The following is an 18,301-nucleotide window of genomic DNA, read 5'->3' on the forward strand; positions in this document are numbered from 1 at the left end:
ACAGCTCTGATTTAACCTTCGCTTCTCCACGCTGCCCTAAACACTTTCAGATGCCATAGGCCAGGGGACAGAGAAATGGTTACCTGGTGTCACCGCAAATAAGACCAGCCTTGTGCCCGGAAGGGCCATGGAATGAGCCTCCTGCAGGAGTATGGCTTGGCTGGATTCGCTGCCGGAGCCACAGAGACAAAGATTGCTGCCTCTCATCACAAGGCCAGAGTCGTGGAGGCCACATGCCAGCCCCAGTGGGGTTCTCTCACACTAAAAGGGTCACTCCCAAGAATGGAGTTACAGATGGGGCATTGATGAGTGCCTGGGAACCCATGACACAAGGGCTTAAATCCTTTTGTAGATCTGATCCCCAGTGCCAGCCATCTTGAATTAGGGTAGCCTGCATCTGAATGGGGCAGAGAGGAAGGGGTGAGACCCTATGCCCCATGTGCTCCGACCTGCACATGCATTGTCAAACAGCTATGACGCATTGCCCCCAGCACGGCCATGCTGCCCCATGCACGCCTGCCCAGCAAGTTACAGAACCAGGTGGGTCTGTCCCACAGCCAGAGCTGCTGGCATCACTGGAGGCAGTGATGGCAAATCAAAGTGCAAGATGGTGCTTTTCAGTGTGTTGTAAGAGACCAGGGAAAGTGACAGATTGCAAAAGAGAGAGGAGGGGGGAACACACATACCCCCCTCCCCATACACACATACCCACCCACACACCTGAGTGCTGGAGGCATAAAGAAATGAGATTAAAAAGAATAAAGCCATGTGTGTTTGTCTGACCAAGGCCAGGAAGACAAAACAACAAGGAAGCCCAAACACACACTGCCATGGAGAGTCAGAGAGAGAGAAAGGTGTGTGAGGATAGATAGATGATTTGATTAGATTACATTAGATTACATTAGATTATGGGGTGTATGGAGATCGAGAGCGGGGATTGGGTATATGGGGATAGATAGATGAATGGGGAGGTCTAGTTAGACCTCTATGGAGTCTACAGGGATGGGCTGTACAGGGATAGATAGATGAATAGGGAGGTCTAGATAGACCTCTATGGGATCTATGGGGATGGGGTGTATGGGGATAAATAGCGTGTATTCGAGGTGTTCTCAAACTGGGGGTTGGGACCCCTGAGGGGGTCGTGAGGTTATTACATAGAGGCTCGTGAGCTGTCAGCCTCCACCCCAAACCCCGCTTTGCCTCCAGCATTTATAATGGTGTTAAATATATTAAATTTACTTTTAATTTATAAGGGGGTTGCACTAAGAGGCTTGCTGTGTGAAACGGGTCACCACTACAAAAGTTTGAGAACCACTGGCCTATTCAATGCTATACATCCCCAGCTATCTATCCCCATACACGCCCCCTTGATCTAACTCCCAACGGTGGTGGTGTCGCCAGGGCTCCATGTCTCCAAACCCAGCCCCGGCTTCAGCAGCTGTCTTTCCGGAAGCTGCTTTATTCAAACACAAAGGATTGGTCTCAGTACAAGGGTAAGTGGATGAGTCTCAGGTGGTCAGACTGAGGGCTAATGGTCCCCAGGATCTTGGAATCTGTCCCTCCTGGCTGCTGAGCCCCCTCCCGCCCCAAGCCACTAAGCTCTAGCTCTCTCGCTCGCTCCCTGTGGAGCAGTGGCTCTTGGCCCTCGCAGTAACCCAGTGAATGTGCCACCAGAAGATAGGTCTGAGCCCAGCCCCACTGGGTCTGTAACCTGGGCGCAGTGGCACTGACAGCTCCCCCTGGGGACCCGGCTCTTTCATTGAGCATCTGGGGCTGCCAGGTTTATGGGCACCTTATGAGCCCAGGCATTATGGGATCAGCCCTGAAATCAAGCCCCTTCCCCTGCTCATTTCCTAACCGAAAACAATGCTCCAGGCCTTCCTTTTATCCTTGTCATCTAAGGGCTCAGCAGCTCCCAGGCCTGGGCAGGCCTGAGGGACCTACAGGGCTGTGGCCATAGGGAACAAGGGGAGAGCAGAGAGACTCAAAACAGGTCTCCTCCAGCACGGAGATGCAGCTGTCTCTGGGATGGGGCAGGGAGGCTGTTTATACTGGGATCCCATGCCTGGCACTGAAATGCAGCCCCACTGGCATGGGGCCCAGGGGGGCAGTTTACATAGGGACCCCTCGCCCAGTGCTCAGACACGACCCCTCCAGGTGGGGCATGAGGGGACACATAAATAGGGCCCCCTTCACACTTGGCTGGGAGATGTAGCCAATCTCTGAGGTGGGGTGCTGGGCTTGTTTATAGGCTAAGTACAGGCTGCAGAACAGCCTATGAAGGAGCTGTACATGAACAACGCCCCCCGCGTCTTGCCCCCAGCTGCCCCATCCTTCTGGGGGGGGGAGTGCGTGCATTGCGGGGGACGGGACTGAAGGTTCACAGGAATGTGGGGTCGGGGTCCGGAGGTTCCTGGGGGGTGAGGGGCTGGAGGCTGTGAGAGATGATACGGGCAGGCTGAAGGATCCTGGGGAATGATGTGGCATGCGGGGTCCTAGAGGTGTGGGGGGGCGGGGGTTTGTGGAGTCTGTAGGCTCCTAGGGGGTCCGGGCGGGTGAGGGGTCTGGAGGAGCCTGGAGGCTCCCGTCCCGTCCCAAGGGTGCCCGGGGGCGGGTCTCTCCGGTTTCCCCGCCCCGGGAGCAGCCCGCACCTCCCGCAAGTTAAAACACCCGGAGCCTGGATCTAGCTGCAGCGCCTTTGCCAGACCCTCTAGTGCCCGTGGACTCGGAGCCGATCCCCCCGAACCGAACCCCCTGCCTGTGGACCCGGACCCGATCCTGTTTGACAGCTGTAGCCCTGAACCCTCCTAGAACCGAATTGGCTACCCCTGACTACCCCGACCCCCGCCCGATCCCTCCCCGCCATGGGAGACCCCTTCCACCTCTCCCTGCTGCGCACTCCGCGCGGCCGATTCCGCGTCTCACTGCCCCCAGGGGGTGAGTTCCTGCTGGGGACCCCAGAGCCACTGAGTCCGGGCGCAGCTGGTGAGTCCGGGGACCTCGGGGCGGCGGCGGGGGGAGATAGGTCCTTTCCGCAGCTCCAGGAGGGAGGGGAGGTGTCTAGGGCTCCTGGGTTCTATTCTCAAGTCGGGGGGACTCAGGACTCCGGGGTTCCATTCATGCCTTGTGCATTGAGGGAGGTTAGCCAAGGGGACGCTGTGTATCCCTGCCGCAGGTTTAGCTGCCATCCTCCCGCTGAGTCGGGGTCCTTTAATTCCTCAGGGGCAGGTGCCGCACCAGGAGAGAATTGTCCTTGGGAACTGCTCCCCCCCCGCACCTGCCACAGGCCCTGGGGTGGGGGCTGATCCAGTGATGAACGAGGTGAGATCCCACAGGACCCAGGGGTGGGGGGGAGACAGTTTTCTGAGTGCCCCTCAGCCAGGATCCCCATCACCCAGCAGACTCCACCATGACGCTTATTACATCTGCACCCATCGCCCAGAAACCTTTGCTGAGAGGGGTGCCCATCTGAGGGCAGAGGCTGGCGGGGCATTGGACAGATTATTCTGTGTCTAGCACCTGGCACTGTGGGGGGGGGTGGCCTATGACTAGGGTCCCTAATGAGCCAATTGTGATTTATTATCTAATGTGACCAAGGCCGGAGAACGTCTCCCAGATCTCCCTGAATCGAGCAATTCCATCCTCAGGGGCTTAGCTGCTGTGTGCCACGGGCAGAGAACAGGAGATCCGGATCGGGCTCGTCTGTGCCCCACTCCATGCCCCTTCTGTCACACAGGGCCAGTGCTGCCCAGCACATGTGTGGAAACACCCCCTCCCATTCGTGTGGGAGTCTGAGATGGGGTGTCAGGCCCCTTCTCCCAGGACAATGTTCCCCTGTACAGCTAGGCAGAGAGGGCCCTGTAGGCCAGATGTGCGGCCCAGATTCTGTGTGTGTGTTAGGTTAGGGGCAAAACAACTGGGCACTACTGGGGTCTAATCAGTGGGGCCACAGGCCCCCAGGGAAAGGCCAGGTCCACTGCCTCCTACTCCAAGTTATTCAATAATATTTGCCCTGTGCTTTAGTGCAGATAAATGACCCCCTCCTCCATGGGTGTGATTTCCTCCGATAATTAACCATTAACTAGGGCAGCTTGTTTGTGGAGCAGGAACCCTCCCTGTGCCTTGAAGGAGGTCAGGCTGGGGTCAGACACTGTGGGTTAGGGTTGACTGGCCTGTGCTAGGTTAGTCAGGACAAGCTGTTCTGGAATCAGCATTGCTGACTAACCCCACGTGCAGACAAATCCATTCCCACAGAACAAACTAGTGTAGCGCTTTGCATCAGTATCTCTCAAAGTGTTTGCCATCCTCCCCCACCTCTGTGAGGGAAATACCACCAGCTCCACTGCCCAGCAGGGCAGCGGAGATGCAGACAGGCTGGGGCGGCCATGGCAGAGCAATGAGAATTGAACCAGCTGCACCAAAATCTCCAAACCACTGCACCCTTCTTCACAGAGGCCATGTCTGCACTAGAGACCTTACAGCAGCACAGCTGTTCTGCTCAGCAGCGCTGCTCTAAGGTCTCCCCTGTAGCTGCTCTGTGCTGGCGGGAGAGCGCTCTCCTCTCGGCCTAATCAAACCACCCCCAACATGTGGCAGTAACTGTGTTGTCAGGAGAGTGTTTCCTGCCCACATAGCATTGTCCACACCAGCACTTCTGTGGGTGCAATTTATGTTGTTCAGAGGGGTGTTTTTTTCACATCCCCTGAATGACATAAGTTATACCAACAAAAGTGCTAGTATAGACATGGTCTGAACTAGCCAGCAACAAGCTGCTCCTAAAAGGTTTGTCTACACTTGAAGGTTAATCTGAATTAAGGGAAGGTGTGAATGTAAGGCCATGTCTACAGAGGGCAATTAGTAAGACGTTTCTTACCATCAATGGACTCAGGGACAAGAAGTGATGGGCTTAACCTGCAACAAGGGAGATGAAGGTTAGATTTTAGGAAAACACTTTCTAGCTCTCAGAGTTGTTCAGCTCTAGAATCAGGTTACCAGGGAGGTTGAGGAATCCCCATCATGGGAGGTTTCAGCACAGTCTGGACAAACCCCCGTCAGGGATGGTCTGGGTTTCCCTGGTCCTGCCTCAGCATGCGGGGCTGGACTAGATAACCTCTTGAAGTCCCTTCCACAATCCTACAACATAGCTAGGGTGTGAATTTAAAGTCAGTCACCCCCTGTACATGACACTAAGGGCATGGCTACACTTGCAGATGTAGAGCGCTTTGAGTTAAACCAGCCTTTGTAGAGCGCAGTAGGGAAAGCGCTGCAGTCTGTCCACACTGACAGCTTCAAGTGCACTGGCGTGGCCACATTCGTGGCACTTGCAGCAGCATTGGGAGCGGTGCATTATGGGCAGCTATCCCAGCATAGAAGTGATTGCAACGTGCTTTTCAAATGGGCGGTGTGTGGAGTGTGACAGGGAGTGTGTTGTGTGTATGTGGAGTTTTTGGGGAGCTGAGAACATGTCAGCATGCTGGCTTGTAAATTCAGACAGCAGCAGACCCCCTCCCCCGCCTCCCTCTCACACACAGCATTACACAGTAACGGCTTGCTTCAAGCAGCCAGCTGTCAAGGGCATATCCACATTCCTGCAGCGATTCAAAAACAATGAGAAGAGTGGCCACTTGACTTAAGGGAGAGTGTCCATTTGACTTAAGGGGATTATGGGACATTTCCGGAAGCTGATCAATTAATCTCGTCAGGTGGAGTACAAGGAGCACTCTAGCCGTGGAGCCAGAGCACTCTACGTGCCTTGCCAGTGTGGACGGGGAGTGAGCTAGGGCACCCAGGGCTGCTTTAATGCGCTCTAACTCACAAGTGTAGCCGACAGTGCCTTCCTTCTTCTGTTTGAAGGTGGAGTAAGAGGAAACAGAAACTAGGCATTCCTGTTCTGGAATGTCAGCGTCCACACACACAGTTAATCAGGAATAGCTGTTGCGCTTTAAATTCACACCCTAACTTAATCTACAGGTTTGTCTACATCTGAGAATTAATTCAGATTATGTCTCTTTGTTCTGTGCGGTGCCTAGTGCAATGTGGTCGTGGTTCATGACAGAGGTACCACAATACACATCGTAACAATGTGTAGATGCAGCAGGGTGGACAGGGCTCATGCCTTCATACCGGGGGCACAAAAGTACCAGGGGCTTTGGCTGTGCCGCTGCCTCTGCAGGGAATTGGGGTACCAATTCTATCAGCCATGATGAGCAGTAAATAAACTCCACAGTGCAGGCCCCTCAGCCCTCCGGGGCAGGGGCACCGAGACACCATCCTCCCATGCTCAGCACTGTCTCCTAAGCAGCCATCTAGCCTCATCAGTAGCCTGCAGCCTCTTCACAGCCTGGAGTTAGGCCCGCGAGCTCCTTGGCCAGGGAACGGAGCTAGGCACCAGAGCCGCCCAGCAGCCTAGTGGTCAGAGCATTCTCCTGGGGTGTGGGAGAATGAGGGTCAAACCTATGCCCGCCTCAGTGCAAGGACTGGCACAGTCGTAGTCCCATCCAGGCTGTAAGAGAGGTTGGGGTGTGGCTCCCCTGCCAAAGCTGAGCCCTAGGATAAAACAGTCCTCTGAGGAGGGGTCCGTGAGCCTAGCTGGGGTCTCACTCTACCCCCTGGCTCTGAGGGATGCTAGGGCAGGGTGTTTTCAGTCTCTGGGTGAAGCTGATTCATGGCGAGAACTGCAGTAAAACAGTCTTTAGACCCAGGGACTAGACCCAGCCGGTCTGATCTCCTGGCTCTTTGGCCAATCCCAAGAAGCCATAGAGCCTGTCACAGGCCAGCTGTGTGCCAAGGAACATTTGTTTGTAGCAAGAGGAACAGCTTCAGTAGGAGAGACTGAACCAGCCCCATGCCAGCGAGCAGGGGACTGCCTTGGGAAGGGGAGACCTAGTTATTGTCTAAACCAGGCCAGACATCTAACTCAGAGGGTCCTGACCCTGGAGGGAAAGGCCCTATATCCCCTCATCCAGACAGACCAGCCTTGCTCATGTCCCATTCCTGTTCTTCCAGCCCCACCGCCCAGCCCGTCCTGGGGCTGGGTTAGCCAGACACCCCCGAGGGGCCAGGCCCCATGTCCCATTCCTGTTCTTCCAGCCCCCACAGCCCAGCCTGTCAGCAAAGAGCCAGCTGCTGTCAGAAGCTTTAGGCCACGTTAGGTACTTGCAGATGGTGATCATGTCACCACTTAGTCTCTTGGCTAAGGCCTGGTATAAAGGGAGCCTTCAGTGAGAGGAGGAGGATGGGCCAGTCCTGCGGGTGTCTGGGCTCGGCTGACCGTGGCTGGTGTGACATGGCCACATCACTGAGTTTGTTTGGGGGGCACAGCTGTACCTGCACCCTGGGGTGCTGTGACATTACAGAGCGTGAGGGCTCAGACACTGGGGGGTGGGTTGGCGGTGGGGAGGAGGAAAGTGCCTGAGACCTGGTCAGCACCATAGCCCTAGATGGGTAGAACTGTGTTGCTCAGGGGTGTGACAAGCCTGCTGTGACATTCACCTCCCCCCTGCAGACAGTGCTGTGTCACCAGAGCATCTCTCGGGGACCAGATTAACTATGCTTTCTCCTGATGCTGTGCTTCCAGGGGAGACCTGCCCTTTGATAAAACAGCTTCTCATCAAAAAGCAGCTTTTCCAGCCCTCGGACCATCCTTGTCACTCTTTCCTGAACCCTTCCCAATTTATCAGCAGCCCTTTGAAGCGTGGACACCAGAACCGGGCGTGCTATCGAGTCTCGGTCTCACCAATGCCACATGCAGAGGTGCCACCTCCCTCACTCCTATCACTAGTGCCCCATTTGTACCTAGGTCCCAGTTACTCCTTTTCGCCCTGAGTGGCTGGTCAGTTTGGATCCTGGCGGAGCTTTGTGTTGGAGTCCGTATTGCCTTTCAAGCAGTCTTGTTTGTTCATTCCTTGTAAATGAAGTCCTGCTTCTCCAAACACAGGAGAGACCAGGAACAAAGCGAGGGTGTTCCTTAGCTTGCAGCCCCAGCCTCGTTAGCCACCAGACCCAAAAGCTCTCACTGGCTTTTTCCAGCATCATGCTCTGCTTACAGGCTTTCTTGCTGTTTGTCTCTGTCCCCCTCTCTTTGTTCCCAATTTGAACCAGCGGGTTCTCCTTTCCCTCTGCCACACATCAGCAAAACAAGCCCCCTCCCCTCACAAGATGCAGGTTTCAGGGCAGAATCATAGAATATCAGGGTTGGAAAGGACCTCAGGAGGTCATCTAGTCCAACCCCCTGCTCAAAGCAGGACTAATCCCCAATTTTTGCCCCAGATCCCTAAATGAAAATTAGGCCTTGTTTTAGAAGTGGTCCCTGAAGCATTTCTTACAGCTATGGTGTGTGCTAAAACCTCACAAACACATGTGAACTCAGCCAATCCCAAAGGTTCACCCAGCTCAGAGCACCCTGGGCTAGACCAATGACTTGTCTGTGTCTGAAGCAGCCCTGCGTTTAGTTAAAAGTGTAGCAGCTTCCAGAAAGGCAGCCAGTCGTTATCCGCCGCCATGGTCCGCCACTTCCCTTGGTAGTTTGTGTAGCTAGATGTTCATTGCATGGTTAACCATGGGAGCACAGCAGGCTCTCAGGTTCAGTTGGTATCTGCCAGGACTCCCCCAGTCCTCTCCAGAATCACAGTCCTGCTGCCTGTCTTACACCTGTTCCCCCCTGTTCTAAGCGCGTCTGTATTTGTTGGGCCTGTATGACTGACTTGGTGTTCAGCTGCATTGAAACATCCAGCCAGCTGTTAGTTGTACTAGCAATGCTCTTCTCTCTCCCTAGCCTGGGACCCTGGGGGAAAGTTCCTGCATCCCCCGCCCGGCCCAGAGAGAGGCCAGCCCAGAGAGAGGCCAGGCCCAGTGACCCATTCCCTGCGGCTGGAGTTGGTGACCTCAGGATCAACAAGTCTCCTATTTCTGGCACTGTAGTTTCGATGCCTGTGGGTTTGGCTCTGACCTCAGGGGTTCATGCAGCAGCGCTGGTATTGGAGCGTGCATCCGGGTGTCGCAAATTCTCCCTTAGGCCGAACGAGGGGCACTGGGGGTTAATTGCCTAGCTGCATATTTTAAAACACTCCTGTAATTAAGCAATTCCCCAAGGGAACCCAAGCGCCAGGGTTGGGCTGGCATTTATTACCCAGTTAAGTGGCAGCTGCAGTTTCTGCAACAACCCACCTGAAAGCCAAATCATCCTGAAATTTGGCAGGTTGGATTGGGCACGGGTGGGGGTTGGGGGGGAATGGGATGCTGGTTGCAGAAAGAGTTCCTGAGTAGGGTGACCCCCGCATCCCGATATTAGGGGTTTTGTCCTATACAGGAACCTATTCCCATCCCTGCTGGTCCTGATTTTCACACAATACTTGTTTCTGGGGAAGTGAGCGAATTTGAACTTTCCTCTGATTTCCCAGCAGGTGAGGGTCTTTCCTGGGGTCGAGGGTCTGGGAAGGACGTGGGTCTGCTAACGATCAGAATTTTGGTCATTTTGCATTATGTTATCAGCGAGAGGGTCCATATAGAACCCAGAAGTCCGGACACTCAGCTTCCCACTCACCGCTCTGACCCACCAGACTCCCCTTCCCTCCCAGAGCTAGGGAGAACCCAGGAGTCCTGGCTTCTAAACCCACACCCCTGCTCTAACCTACCAGACCCCACTCCTCTCCCAGAGCTGGGCCAAGAACCTAGGTATCCTGTTGAGTCAGGCAGGCATGCTAGGGGAATGGAACACAAGCCAGCTGAGGTGGGAATGCCTTAGGGCAAACGCCTTGGGGTCTAAGGCCCCAGAGCAGCAGGGTCTGGGACAGCACAGCATGATTAGTATGTGCCCAGGGAGATATGACAGAGCGTCATGCTCCTGAGCACATCCGGTCCCACCACCCCTCCTGCCCCACAGCAGCTGAGCTGGGTCAGTGAGTGGCACAACTGGTTGGACTGGTGAGGGCTGCCCCAGGGCCTGGTCTGGCAACAGCTCCATGCACACCCTGCACACAGATGCCTGGCACACCTTTCCCCCCTTCCCTGGGCTGAGGGAGGGAGGATCACTGACCCCTGGGCCCTAAGCACTCCCCACTCCCCACCTAGAGCCAGGGAGAGAACCCAGGAGTCCTGGCTCCCAGCCCCGCCTGCTCTAACCCACCAGACCACGCTCCCCTCCCAGAGCCAGGACAGAACCCAGGAATCCTGTGCTAACTCCTCTCCTGTTCCCTTGCAGGCCAAAGCTTCTGCATCCCTATCACCGAGATGGTCGGGGTGCAGCTGGGCGGGTCTGGCTCCTCCCCCACAGTGGAGGGAAACCAGTTCACAGGTGAGTCAGGTGGCAAGAGGGGGGCTGTGGGGCATCCCTGCCCCAGGACCCTCTGGGGAAGGGGCTGAGGGTGTGGGGGAGAGGCTGTATTTGAAGCATCTGAGACGTCAGCAACTGATGAGGTGGCGGTGCCAGGCAGCGGAAATGAGTTTGGGGAGCAGGGCTGGGCAGAGGAGATCGGTTTGGTGGCAGGGTTGGGCAGCAGAGATGGATTGGGGGACAGGGACAGGCAGCGGAGATGGGTTTGGGGGACAGGACCGGGCAGAGGAGATGGGTTTGGTGGCAGGGTTGGGCAGTGGAGATGAGTTTGGGGGACAGCTCCAGGCAGATGGGTTTGGGGGGCAGGGCCGGGCAGCAGAAATGAGTTTGCGGGCAGGTACTGGCAGTGGGACAGGATAGGGTGAGGCAGTTCGGAGCAATGGAAATGGGGGAGTGTGGGAGTCAGAGACTAATGGGAGTGACTGACTCCCCATCTGCAGGGCAGCTGCTCTGTGGGGGTCAGAGCCCCGCCCCTTGGCTCTGACCCCCCGGCTCTGGTTCCCCCCAGTTTTCTTCGTGCAGCGGGAGAAGCGACAGCGCTGGAGCCTGGGCTCCCTGGAGTTCACTGTGGCCCCTGGCTCGGGGCTGGCCCCACGCTGGATCGATGCCCTGCAGCGGAGCATCCAGCTGCATGGTCAGTACTGGGGGGGGGGTCAGTACTGGCGGGACACTGGTCAGTAAGGCAGGAAAGACTGGTTCGTACTGGGGGGGACTGGTCAGCACTGGGGGGGCAGTCAGTAAGGAGGGCAGCAGTGGGGGGTAATAGTCCCCCCACTGCTGGGGAGGAGGCACCAGACCAGGCTGTGGAGCCAGAGGGTCCCTGGGGATCACAGCAGTCTGGTTATTTGCCACTGCTGGGGTCAGCAGTGTTGGGGGACCCCTCTCTCCCCGCGATGGGTAGAGGGAGCTGTGACCCTCTCCCTGGGGCTGGGTGCCAGCATACTGTGCTGGACCCATAGAAGCTGCTGTGGGCGAGCAGGGACGAGGGAGGGTGTCCTTGGAGGGACGGTGGGTTGGGGCATCCCTATGGTGGGGTGGGGGGAAAGAATCTGTGCCCCAGGAGCACCCCCACTCCATCATGCACCCCCCCAGGAACTTGTGACCTGAGATGACGCTCTCTCTGCTCCCCCAGCAGGTGTCACACGCCCCAAGAAGCTTCTCGTCTTCGTGAACCCCATGGGGGGGCGGTGTCGCGCAGGTGAGATTTACCGGGACCAGGTGGCCGGGCTCTTTGCCCTGGCAGGGATCCAGACAGAAGTCATAGGTGAGTGCCCATCCAACACCTCCCCACATTACCCTGTGCTGCTCCTTCCCGCTGAATGACCCCCAGTCACAGACCCACAGGGTCGATGCTATGCCCCCAGCTTGGGAACAGTCTCTGGGAAGGACCCCTCAGTGTGCCAGACCCTCCTGAGGTCTCTCTTCCTTCGGGGTACACATGACTTCCTCCTCTGCTTGGACCGAGCCTCGGGGCTCCAGCCCTCCGGATTCACACAGGGAGCTCGGCCCAGCGAGGCTGCCAGGACAGACACCTGCTACAGACTCGGCCGCACAGTGGGACTGATGAGGACAGAACATAACAATGTCCAGGGTGGGTCAGACCAATGGTCCAGCTAGCCCCATGTCCTGTCTGCTGACCGTGGCCTGTGCCGGGTGCTCCAGAGGGATGGACAGAGCTGTGGGTTTATTGTGTGATCCATCACCTGCATCCAGTCCTGGCATCTGGATGTCAGTGGCTCAGGGACACCCAGAGCAGGGTGCTGCGGCCATGGCCATCCTGGCTAACAGCCAACCATGGATCCAAGGCTCCAAGAATTTGCTTGTGTCCTCAGGGATTTATACATTGATCAATGGCCAGCCTCAGACCCATTTAGTCTCCGGCAGTGAGGTGACATTCACCACAATGTCTCTGAGCCTGCCCTGAGCCCACACAGTCATTTCCCACCCACCAGGTAACACAACCAAGCACAGGGGAAACTGAGGCATGGATAGGGTTCATAAAAATAATACAGAAAATTCCCATTTTATGACAGCCCCTCCCTCCCATCCTTGGCCAAAACCCACCATGCTGCCCCCTTCCTCTGAAACCCCCTACATATCCCCCCTCTTGAGTGATCACCCCACGCCACCATGCTGTGCTGCCCCCTCCTGCTGAGACCTCCCACCTCTGCCCCGTGAGCAATTCTCACCCCTGCAACACCTCCCTCTAAGTGCCCCCTGACTCCCTCCCACTCCCACCCCCACCCAATACCCTCTCTGCTCACTCACCCCCCCCATCTCCCCACAGAGACCCAGCGACCCCACGAGGCCAGAGAGCTCATCCTGCAGCAAGACCTGGGCGACCTGGATGGGTGAGAGACCCCTTTACCCTGCCCCACCACCCAACCCTAGGACGGGGCAGCCCCATTAACCCCCCCCACATACCTCAGGTACCCCCTGGGCAGCCCCCCCCAGCCCCAGTAACCCCTAGGTCTCTGCCCCCCAGGCTGGTTTGCGTCGGGGGTGATGGGACGTTTAACGAGCTGATGCATGCACTCATCTCCCGGACACAGAGGAAGGCTGGGATTCCTGAGGACAACCCTACTGCCATGCTCCTGCCCCCCAGACTCCGCATCGGCATCATCCCTGCAGGTGCGCATGGGAGGAGAGAGAGGGGCTGGGGGGGAGCAGGGAGTTGGGAGGCAGAGGTCCAGGGGGGCAGGGGCCAGTGGAGTTAGAGGACAGTGGGGAGGTGGGCAGCAGGGTGGGGGTGGAGGACAGAGGGAGCTGGTCGGAGGGAGATCACTGGGGACAGGTGGGGGGGAAGAGGGGGTGGAGTGGAGGGGTTGTGGGGGAAGCTCTGGGGGGGCAGGGGCAGGTGGAGATAATGGACATGGGGTAGATGGGCAACAGGGTGGAGGTGGAGGACGGGGGGAGCTGGTCAGAGGGAGGGCACTGGGGACAAGTGGGGAGCGGAAGAGGGGCTGGGAATGGGGCTGTGGAGCCTGCAAGGGGCAACAGCTCAGCAGGTCCCAGGGGATGACTCACTCCGTTCTCCCAACCCAGGCTCCACGGACTGCATCTGCTTCGCCACGGTTGGGACCAATGACCCCGTCACCTCTGCCCTGCACATCATCATTGGTACAGGATGCCTGGGTCCTATTTGTTCACCTAGGATTGGAGTGGGGTCTGGTGGGTCAGAGCGGTGGGGGGGAAGGGGTGGGCTGGGAGCCCGGACTCCTGGGTTCTCTGAGTGGGGGCTGGTGGGTCTGGGGACAGGTGTCTGGGAGCCAGGACTCCTGGGTTCTCTCTCCAGCTCTGGGAGGAGAGTGGGAGATTGGTGGAGTAGAGCGGTGGGGGTGGGGGGGTGGAGGAGAGGCAGGAGTCCGTGTATTCAAGTGCCCGTGGCCCCCTCTGCCCCAGGGGACAGCCAGCCCCTGGACGTGTGCAGCGTCCACCACCATGAGCGGCTGCTGCGGTACGCGGTCTCGCTGGTGGGCTACGGCTTCTATGGGGATGTGGTGAGCGACAGTGAGCGGCACCGCTGGATGGGCCCGATGCGCTATGACTTCTCAGGTGCCAGGGGACACAGAGGGTGTGGCAGGGAGCCCCCAGCTGGGGTGTCCCCTCCCCCCAGGCCTGGGATGTGGGGGGATCCCAGTGAGCGAGAGGCCAGGGGTCCCCCAGCCAAAAAGAGGGTGGAGACTGGAGAGGGAGCCACTGCCCCAGAAAGGACATGGGGGGGATGGGCTCAGGGGGGGTCCCCTCACCCAGCTAGGAAGCCGGGGACTGACGGGGGATGGGGCAGAAGGAGCTGGGCCTGAGATGCACTATGGGGCGGTTGCTGCCCACAGGGAATGCACTGGGAGGGTCTAGGCAGACCAAGACTGCCAGAGGGGAGGGGGCAGCATGTCTGGGGTGCAGGGAAGGAACAAGCCTCAAGGGGGGCTCCATGGGTGTGTGTGTGAGGAAACAGTCTTGACTGGAGCAGGCCACGTGGGGCCTTGAACCCTCCCCTCCCCTCGCAGGGTTCAAGGCTGTGCTGTGTAACCGCAGCTACGAGGGCACCGTGGAGTTCCTGATGGCGCGGGGCACTGAGGCCAATCCCCGGGACCAGACGCGCTGCAGGGCAGGGTAGGTGGGGGCTGCAGGGTATGGGGGGGCTGCTGGCCTGTGGGAGGGGCTGCTGGCCTGTGGGAGGGGCTGCAGGCGGTAGGTGGGGAGCCTGCTGGCCTGGGGTCTGCAGAGCATGGGGGAGCTGCAGAATGGGGTGGGGAGGCTGCTGTCCTGTGGGAGGGGCTGCAAGGTGGGGGGGGGCTGCAGGTAGGAGGCTGGCCCATTGGGGTGGGACTGGATCCCATGGGGGGGTTGTCAATCCAGGGCCTCATGCCCCTCAGTGCATGGGGGGGGACACCCCATGCTCCTGCCAGCAGTGGCAGCCCAGAGCATATTGAGGTTCAGAGGTTGGGGGGGTGACTTAGTATTCCACCCACAAACCAGTCTGCACCATTAAATGTTCAAGCAGCTCCTTCCCCCTTACAGCGATTGGCTCAGGCAGCGTCAGTCATACTTGGAGCAGCTTCCCCCCCCCCCCCGCCACACACACACATCTCAGGCAGCGTTGGTCACACCTGAGGCAGCCCCCCCAGTGCTATAACACTCGCTATAACAACCTCTTTCCTTGCAGCTGCCTTGTCTGCTCCGAGTCCAGTCACCAGCTCCTGCGGGGGAGTGAGGAGGAGAAGCTGCCACAGCAGGAAAGCACTGGGGCTGCTGGTGAGCTGAGCACAGAACGGGTGTCCCCGCCCCTTGCACTAACAAGCCAGCTGGGGCCGCAGGAGCAGCCGGGGACACCCTAACTAGCTCTTGTAAACCCAGCTCAGCCTGGGGGCTCCTGCAATGACATGCAACAAAAGGAGGCTGAAATGGGCCCAGAGCTACAGGCACCAGCAGAGCTGGGAAGAGAACCCAGGACTTCTAGTGTCCAGCCCCCCACACTCTAACCCAACTGACCCCACTCCCTTCCCAGAGCCAGGGGGGAACCCAGGAGTCCTGGCTTTGACACCCTCCCCTGCTCTGCTGTCACCCACTAGACTCCCCTGCAGTCAAGCTATAATAAATGAGACCCAAAAGGCCAGGAGGGGGAGTGTCAGTCTGGGATTTAAACTGCCCCCAAAACAGCAAGTGGCAGGGGGACCAGGGTAATGGTGTCTCTCCCCCAGACAACAAGTGGTGGAGGGATGGTGGTGTGTGTGTGTGGGGGGGTTGGGGCAGGGAGACTGGGAATAACAGTATCTCTCCCCCAGTCAGTGAGTGGCAGCGGGAGCAGGGCCGTTTTCTGGCCATTAACTTGACCTGCATGAGCAGCGCCTGCCCCAAGAGCCCCGACGGCCTTTCGCCCAGTGCCCACCTGGCCGACGGCACAGCTGACCTCATCCTGGTGCGCGAGTGCTCAGCTCTGGGCTTCCTGCGTCACCTGAGTCGACACATGGACCATCGGGACCAGGTGTGGGGGGGTGGGCCAGACCCAGGGCATATGTAGACTCCCAGGGCCCAGGAAGGGGTCATGGGCCAGACCCGGTGGCACGAGGAGGGTGAGCAGGCCTGGAGTCACAGCCACGGGGAAGGAAGATGGTGGGAACAGGGTCTATGGGGTCAGCAAGCAGCAGGTTGGGGTATGGGAACGCTGAGTGGGAGCAGGGCAGGCTCAAGCAGTCACTGCAGGGTTGCACCCTGGCCATTCTGGGTCCAGCCCCCGGGGGCTCCAGCATCAGGGGAGCAGCTGACCCCCACCATGGGGGGGGCATGGGGCAGTCCCTCCCAGCAAGGTTGGGTCATGACTCCCAGGAGGGATAGGGAGAGACCCCTGGAGCTAGGTCCCTGCCCAGGCCTCTCACTCAGTCCAGCTCCCCTCTTCCCTCTGCAGTTTGACCTGCCCTTCGTGAGCGTACACCGGGTGCGGGCCCTGCGCTTTACACCCAAGCAGCTGGAGGACAGCGAGGAGGGGGAGCGGCCTGGCTGCAGGGGGTGGAAGGGGCTTCTAGGGGGGCTGTGCTGGGGGGAGCAGCCACTGAGCTCCTGGAGCTGTGATGGGGAGACCCTGCCCCATGCCGACATCAGTGTCAGGTGAGCATCCATAGCCCCCTGGGAGGGAGGGAGGGAAGTCCTGCAGCAGGGGGAGGAGGAAATGCTCCAGAGCAGCCATGTCCATGCGCATGCCCTCCCCCACATGGTGTGAAAGCCACTTGACAATAGCATGCAGGGCTCCCCCCCCATAGTATTATGGAAGCTTCCCAAAGGATTGTGTGAGTTTGGTCCCTTTCTGCCCTCTAGGATTGTTGTAAGCAAGACACAAGCAGTAACTCTTCTGTCCACTCCATGCTGACAAGTCCTCCACTGCAGGACTGTGTCCCGTGCTGGGCCCCACGTTTCAGGAGGGATGTGGGCAAACTGGAGATAGTCCAAAGAGCAACAGAACTGATCCAAGGGCTAGAAAATATGGCCTGATGAGGGAAGACTGAAAAACCTGGGTTTGTTTAGCGTGGAGAAGGGAGGGGACATGAGAACAGTTTTCAGTTACATAAAAAGTTGTCATAAGTGGGAGGGAGGGAGGGATTCTCCTGGACCTCTGAGGGTAGGACAAGAAGCAATGGGCTTAAATTGCAGCCAGGGCAGTTTAGGTTGGACATTAGGAAGTTTTTCCTAAAAGGTCAGGGTGGCTAAACACGGGAAAAAATTGCCTAGGGAGGCTGTGGCGTCTCACTGGAGGGTTTTGAGAACAGATTAGACTACCCCGTCTAGCTATTACACAGTGCTACCTTGAGCGCAGGGGCTGGGACTAGGTGACCTCTTGAAGTCCCTTGCAGTGCTACCCTTCTCTACAGCCTAGGATCGCATTAGCCGTTCACAGCCACGTCACATTGGCAGCTCATAGTCATCCTGTGATCTCCCAGGTAAAGAAAAACAGGTCTTTCTCTTTTGCTGCTTCCAACCATCAGGCCCCAACTTGTAGCAAAAAGCCGCAGTGCTTGTCTCTGAGTGCAGGACCTGGCCCTGTGCACTATTACATTTCCTCCCATTTCTGACACTCCCACTTTCCAGGTTGTCCTGCTGATGCTGTCTTTTGTCCACAGGGTGCATGGGCAGCTCATCCACCTGTTTGCCCGGGGCATCGAGCAGGGGATGGGCCTGGTTTAGGGGCTGCCTGGAGCTGTGTCCTGTGAGAGGGCTGTGCCCTCGCCCATCAGCGGAGACCAAGAGCCCTGCAGGGTGACAGACACTGTGGTCTGTGGGACAGCCGCATGTCAGAGCCCTCTGTTTGCTCCTTGACCCCCAGAAGGAGTTGTGCCATACTGGGTTGGCCGTGGGGGTCGAACCATCCCTGCCTGGCTGGCTCCGAGGTGGGGTGGGGACAGGAGCAGAACTCACAGACCTCTGCAGCAACCTGGGGGCTCAGGCTGCCCCCGCCCTGCAGCCTGACTGGACAGTAGCCACCACTGTGGACGCTGTTTAACCAGGGCCACATCTACACTAACTTACATTGGCATGAAGCCACTGCAGTGATCATACTCCGTGTAGTGGCGTGGTTACGTCAGCAGGAGCCAAAGTTCAGTTTTGACACTTTCAGTTAGGTCAATGTAAGTGGCCTTGGGTTGACCTAACGCTGTAGTGTAGCCCAGACCCCGGGGGGAAGCGGGACCAGATATAATGAAGCTGGGGGAGTGGGCACAATGGGGGGCAAGTAGAGAACTCTGGGGGGCTTCTGAAAAAGCAGCTCAGTCACAAATAAAGGGAGAACAGGTCCCGCTTGGCTGTGTTTGATTTCCACCAGGGGTGGGGATCAGGGGCATCCAGTGCCTTTGTGGTGGGGGTGGGCAGCAAGACATGCCTCGACAGGCTGTGGGGGGGGGTGGGCACTGTGCATGGATGGAGACTGGCCTCTGATTTAATGCCACTCTCTCCCCTGCAGCTATCACTAGGGCCGTCCGAGTC

General features: G+C 57.9%; 1 protein-coding gene across 2 annotated transcripts; it reads left to right on the forward strand.

The window, feature by feature from the left end:
* The first annotated feature begins 2,658 nt into the window (after positions 1-2,658).
* On the forward strand, positions 2,659-18,257 carry LOC119847103 (ceramide kinase-like). Of its 2 annotated transcripts, none has more exons than XM_038381512.2 (13): positions 2,659-2,985; positions 10,199-10,291; positions 10,839-10,964; positions 11,463-11,594; positions 12,618-12,681; positions 12,816-12,961; positions 13,376-13,450; positions 13,733-13,885; positions 14,338-14,443; positions 14,997-15,085; positions 15,616-15,815; positions 16,236-16,435; positions 17,443-18,257. In XM_038381512.2, the coding sequence occupies exons 1-13, from the start codon at positions 2,865-2,867 to the stop codon at positions 17,504-17,506; spliced, it is 1,569 nt and encodes a 522-aa protein (XP_038237440.1). In that variant the 5' UTR covers positions 2,659-2,864; the 3' UTR covers positions 17,507-18,257. The 2 variants fall into 2 exon arrangements, with proteins under 2 accessions (XP_038237440.1, XP_038237441.1); XM_038381513.2 differs by having other exon boundaries at positions 2,662-2,985; positions 11,466-11,594.
* The last annotated feature ends 44 nt before the right edge of the window (positions 18,258-18,301 follow it).

This window comes from Dermochelys coriacea, chromosome 23, assembly GCF_009764565.3.
Source record: "Dermochelys coriacea isolate rDerCor1 chromosome 23, rDerCor1.pri.v4, whole genome shotgun sequence".
Taxonomy (NCBI): domain Eukaryota; kingdom Metazoa; phylum Chordata; order Testudines; family Dermochelyidae; genus Dermochelys; species Dermochelys coriacea.

Coding starts and splice junctions, on each gene's coding strand:
- LOC119847103 (XM_038381512.2), top strand. CDS start 2,865: ATGGGAGACCCCTTCCACCTCTCCCTGCTGCGCACTCCGCGCGGCCGA. Junction 11,595..12,617: donor GATCCAGACAGAAGTCATAG/GTGAGTGCCCAT, acceptor ATCTCCCCACAG/AGACCCAGCGACCCCACGAG. Junction 12,682..12,815: donor GACCTGGGCGACCTGGATGG/GTGAGAGACCCC, acceptor TCTGCCCCCCAG/GCTGGTTTGCGTCGGGGGTG.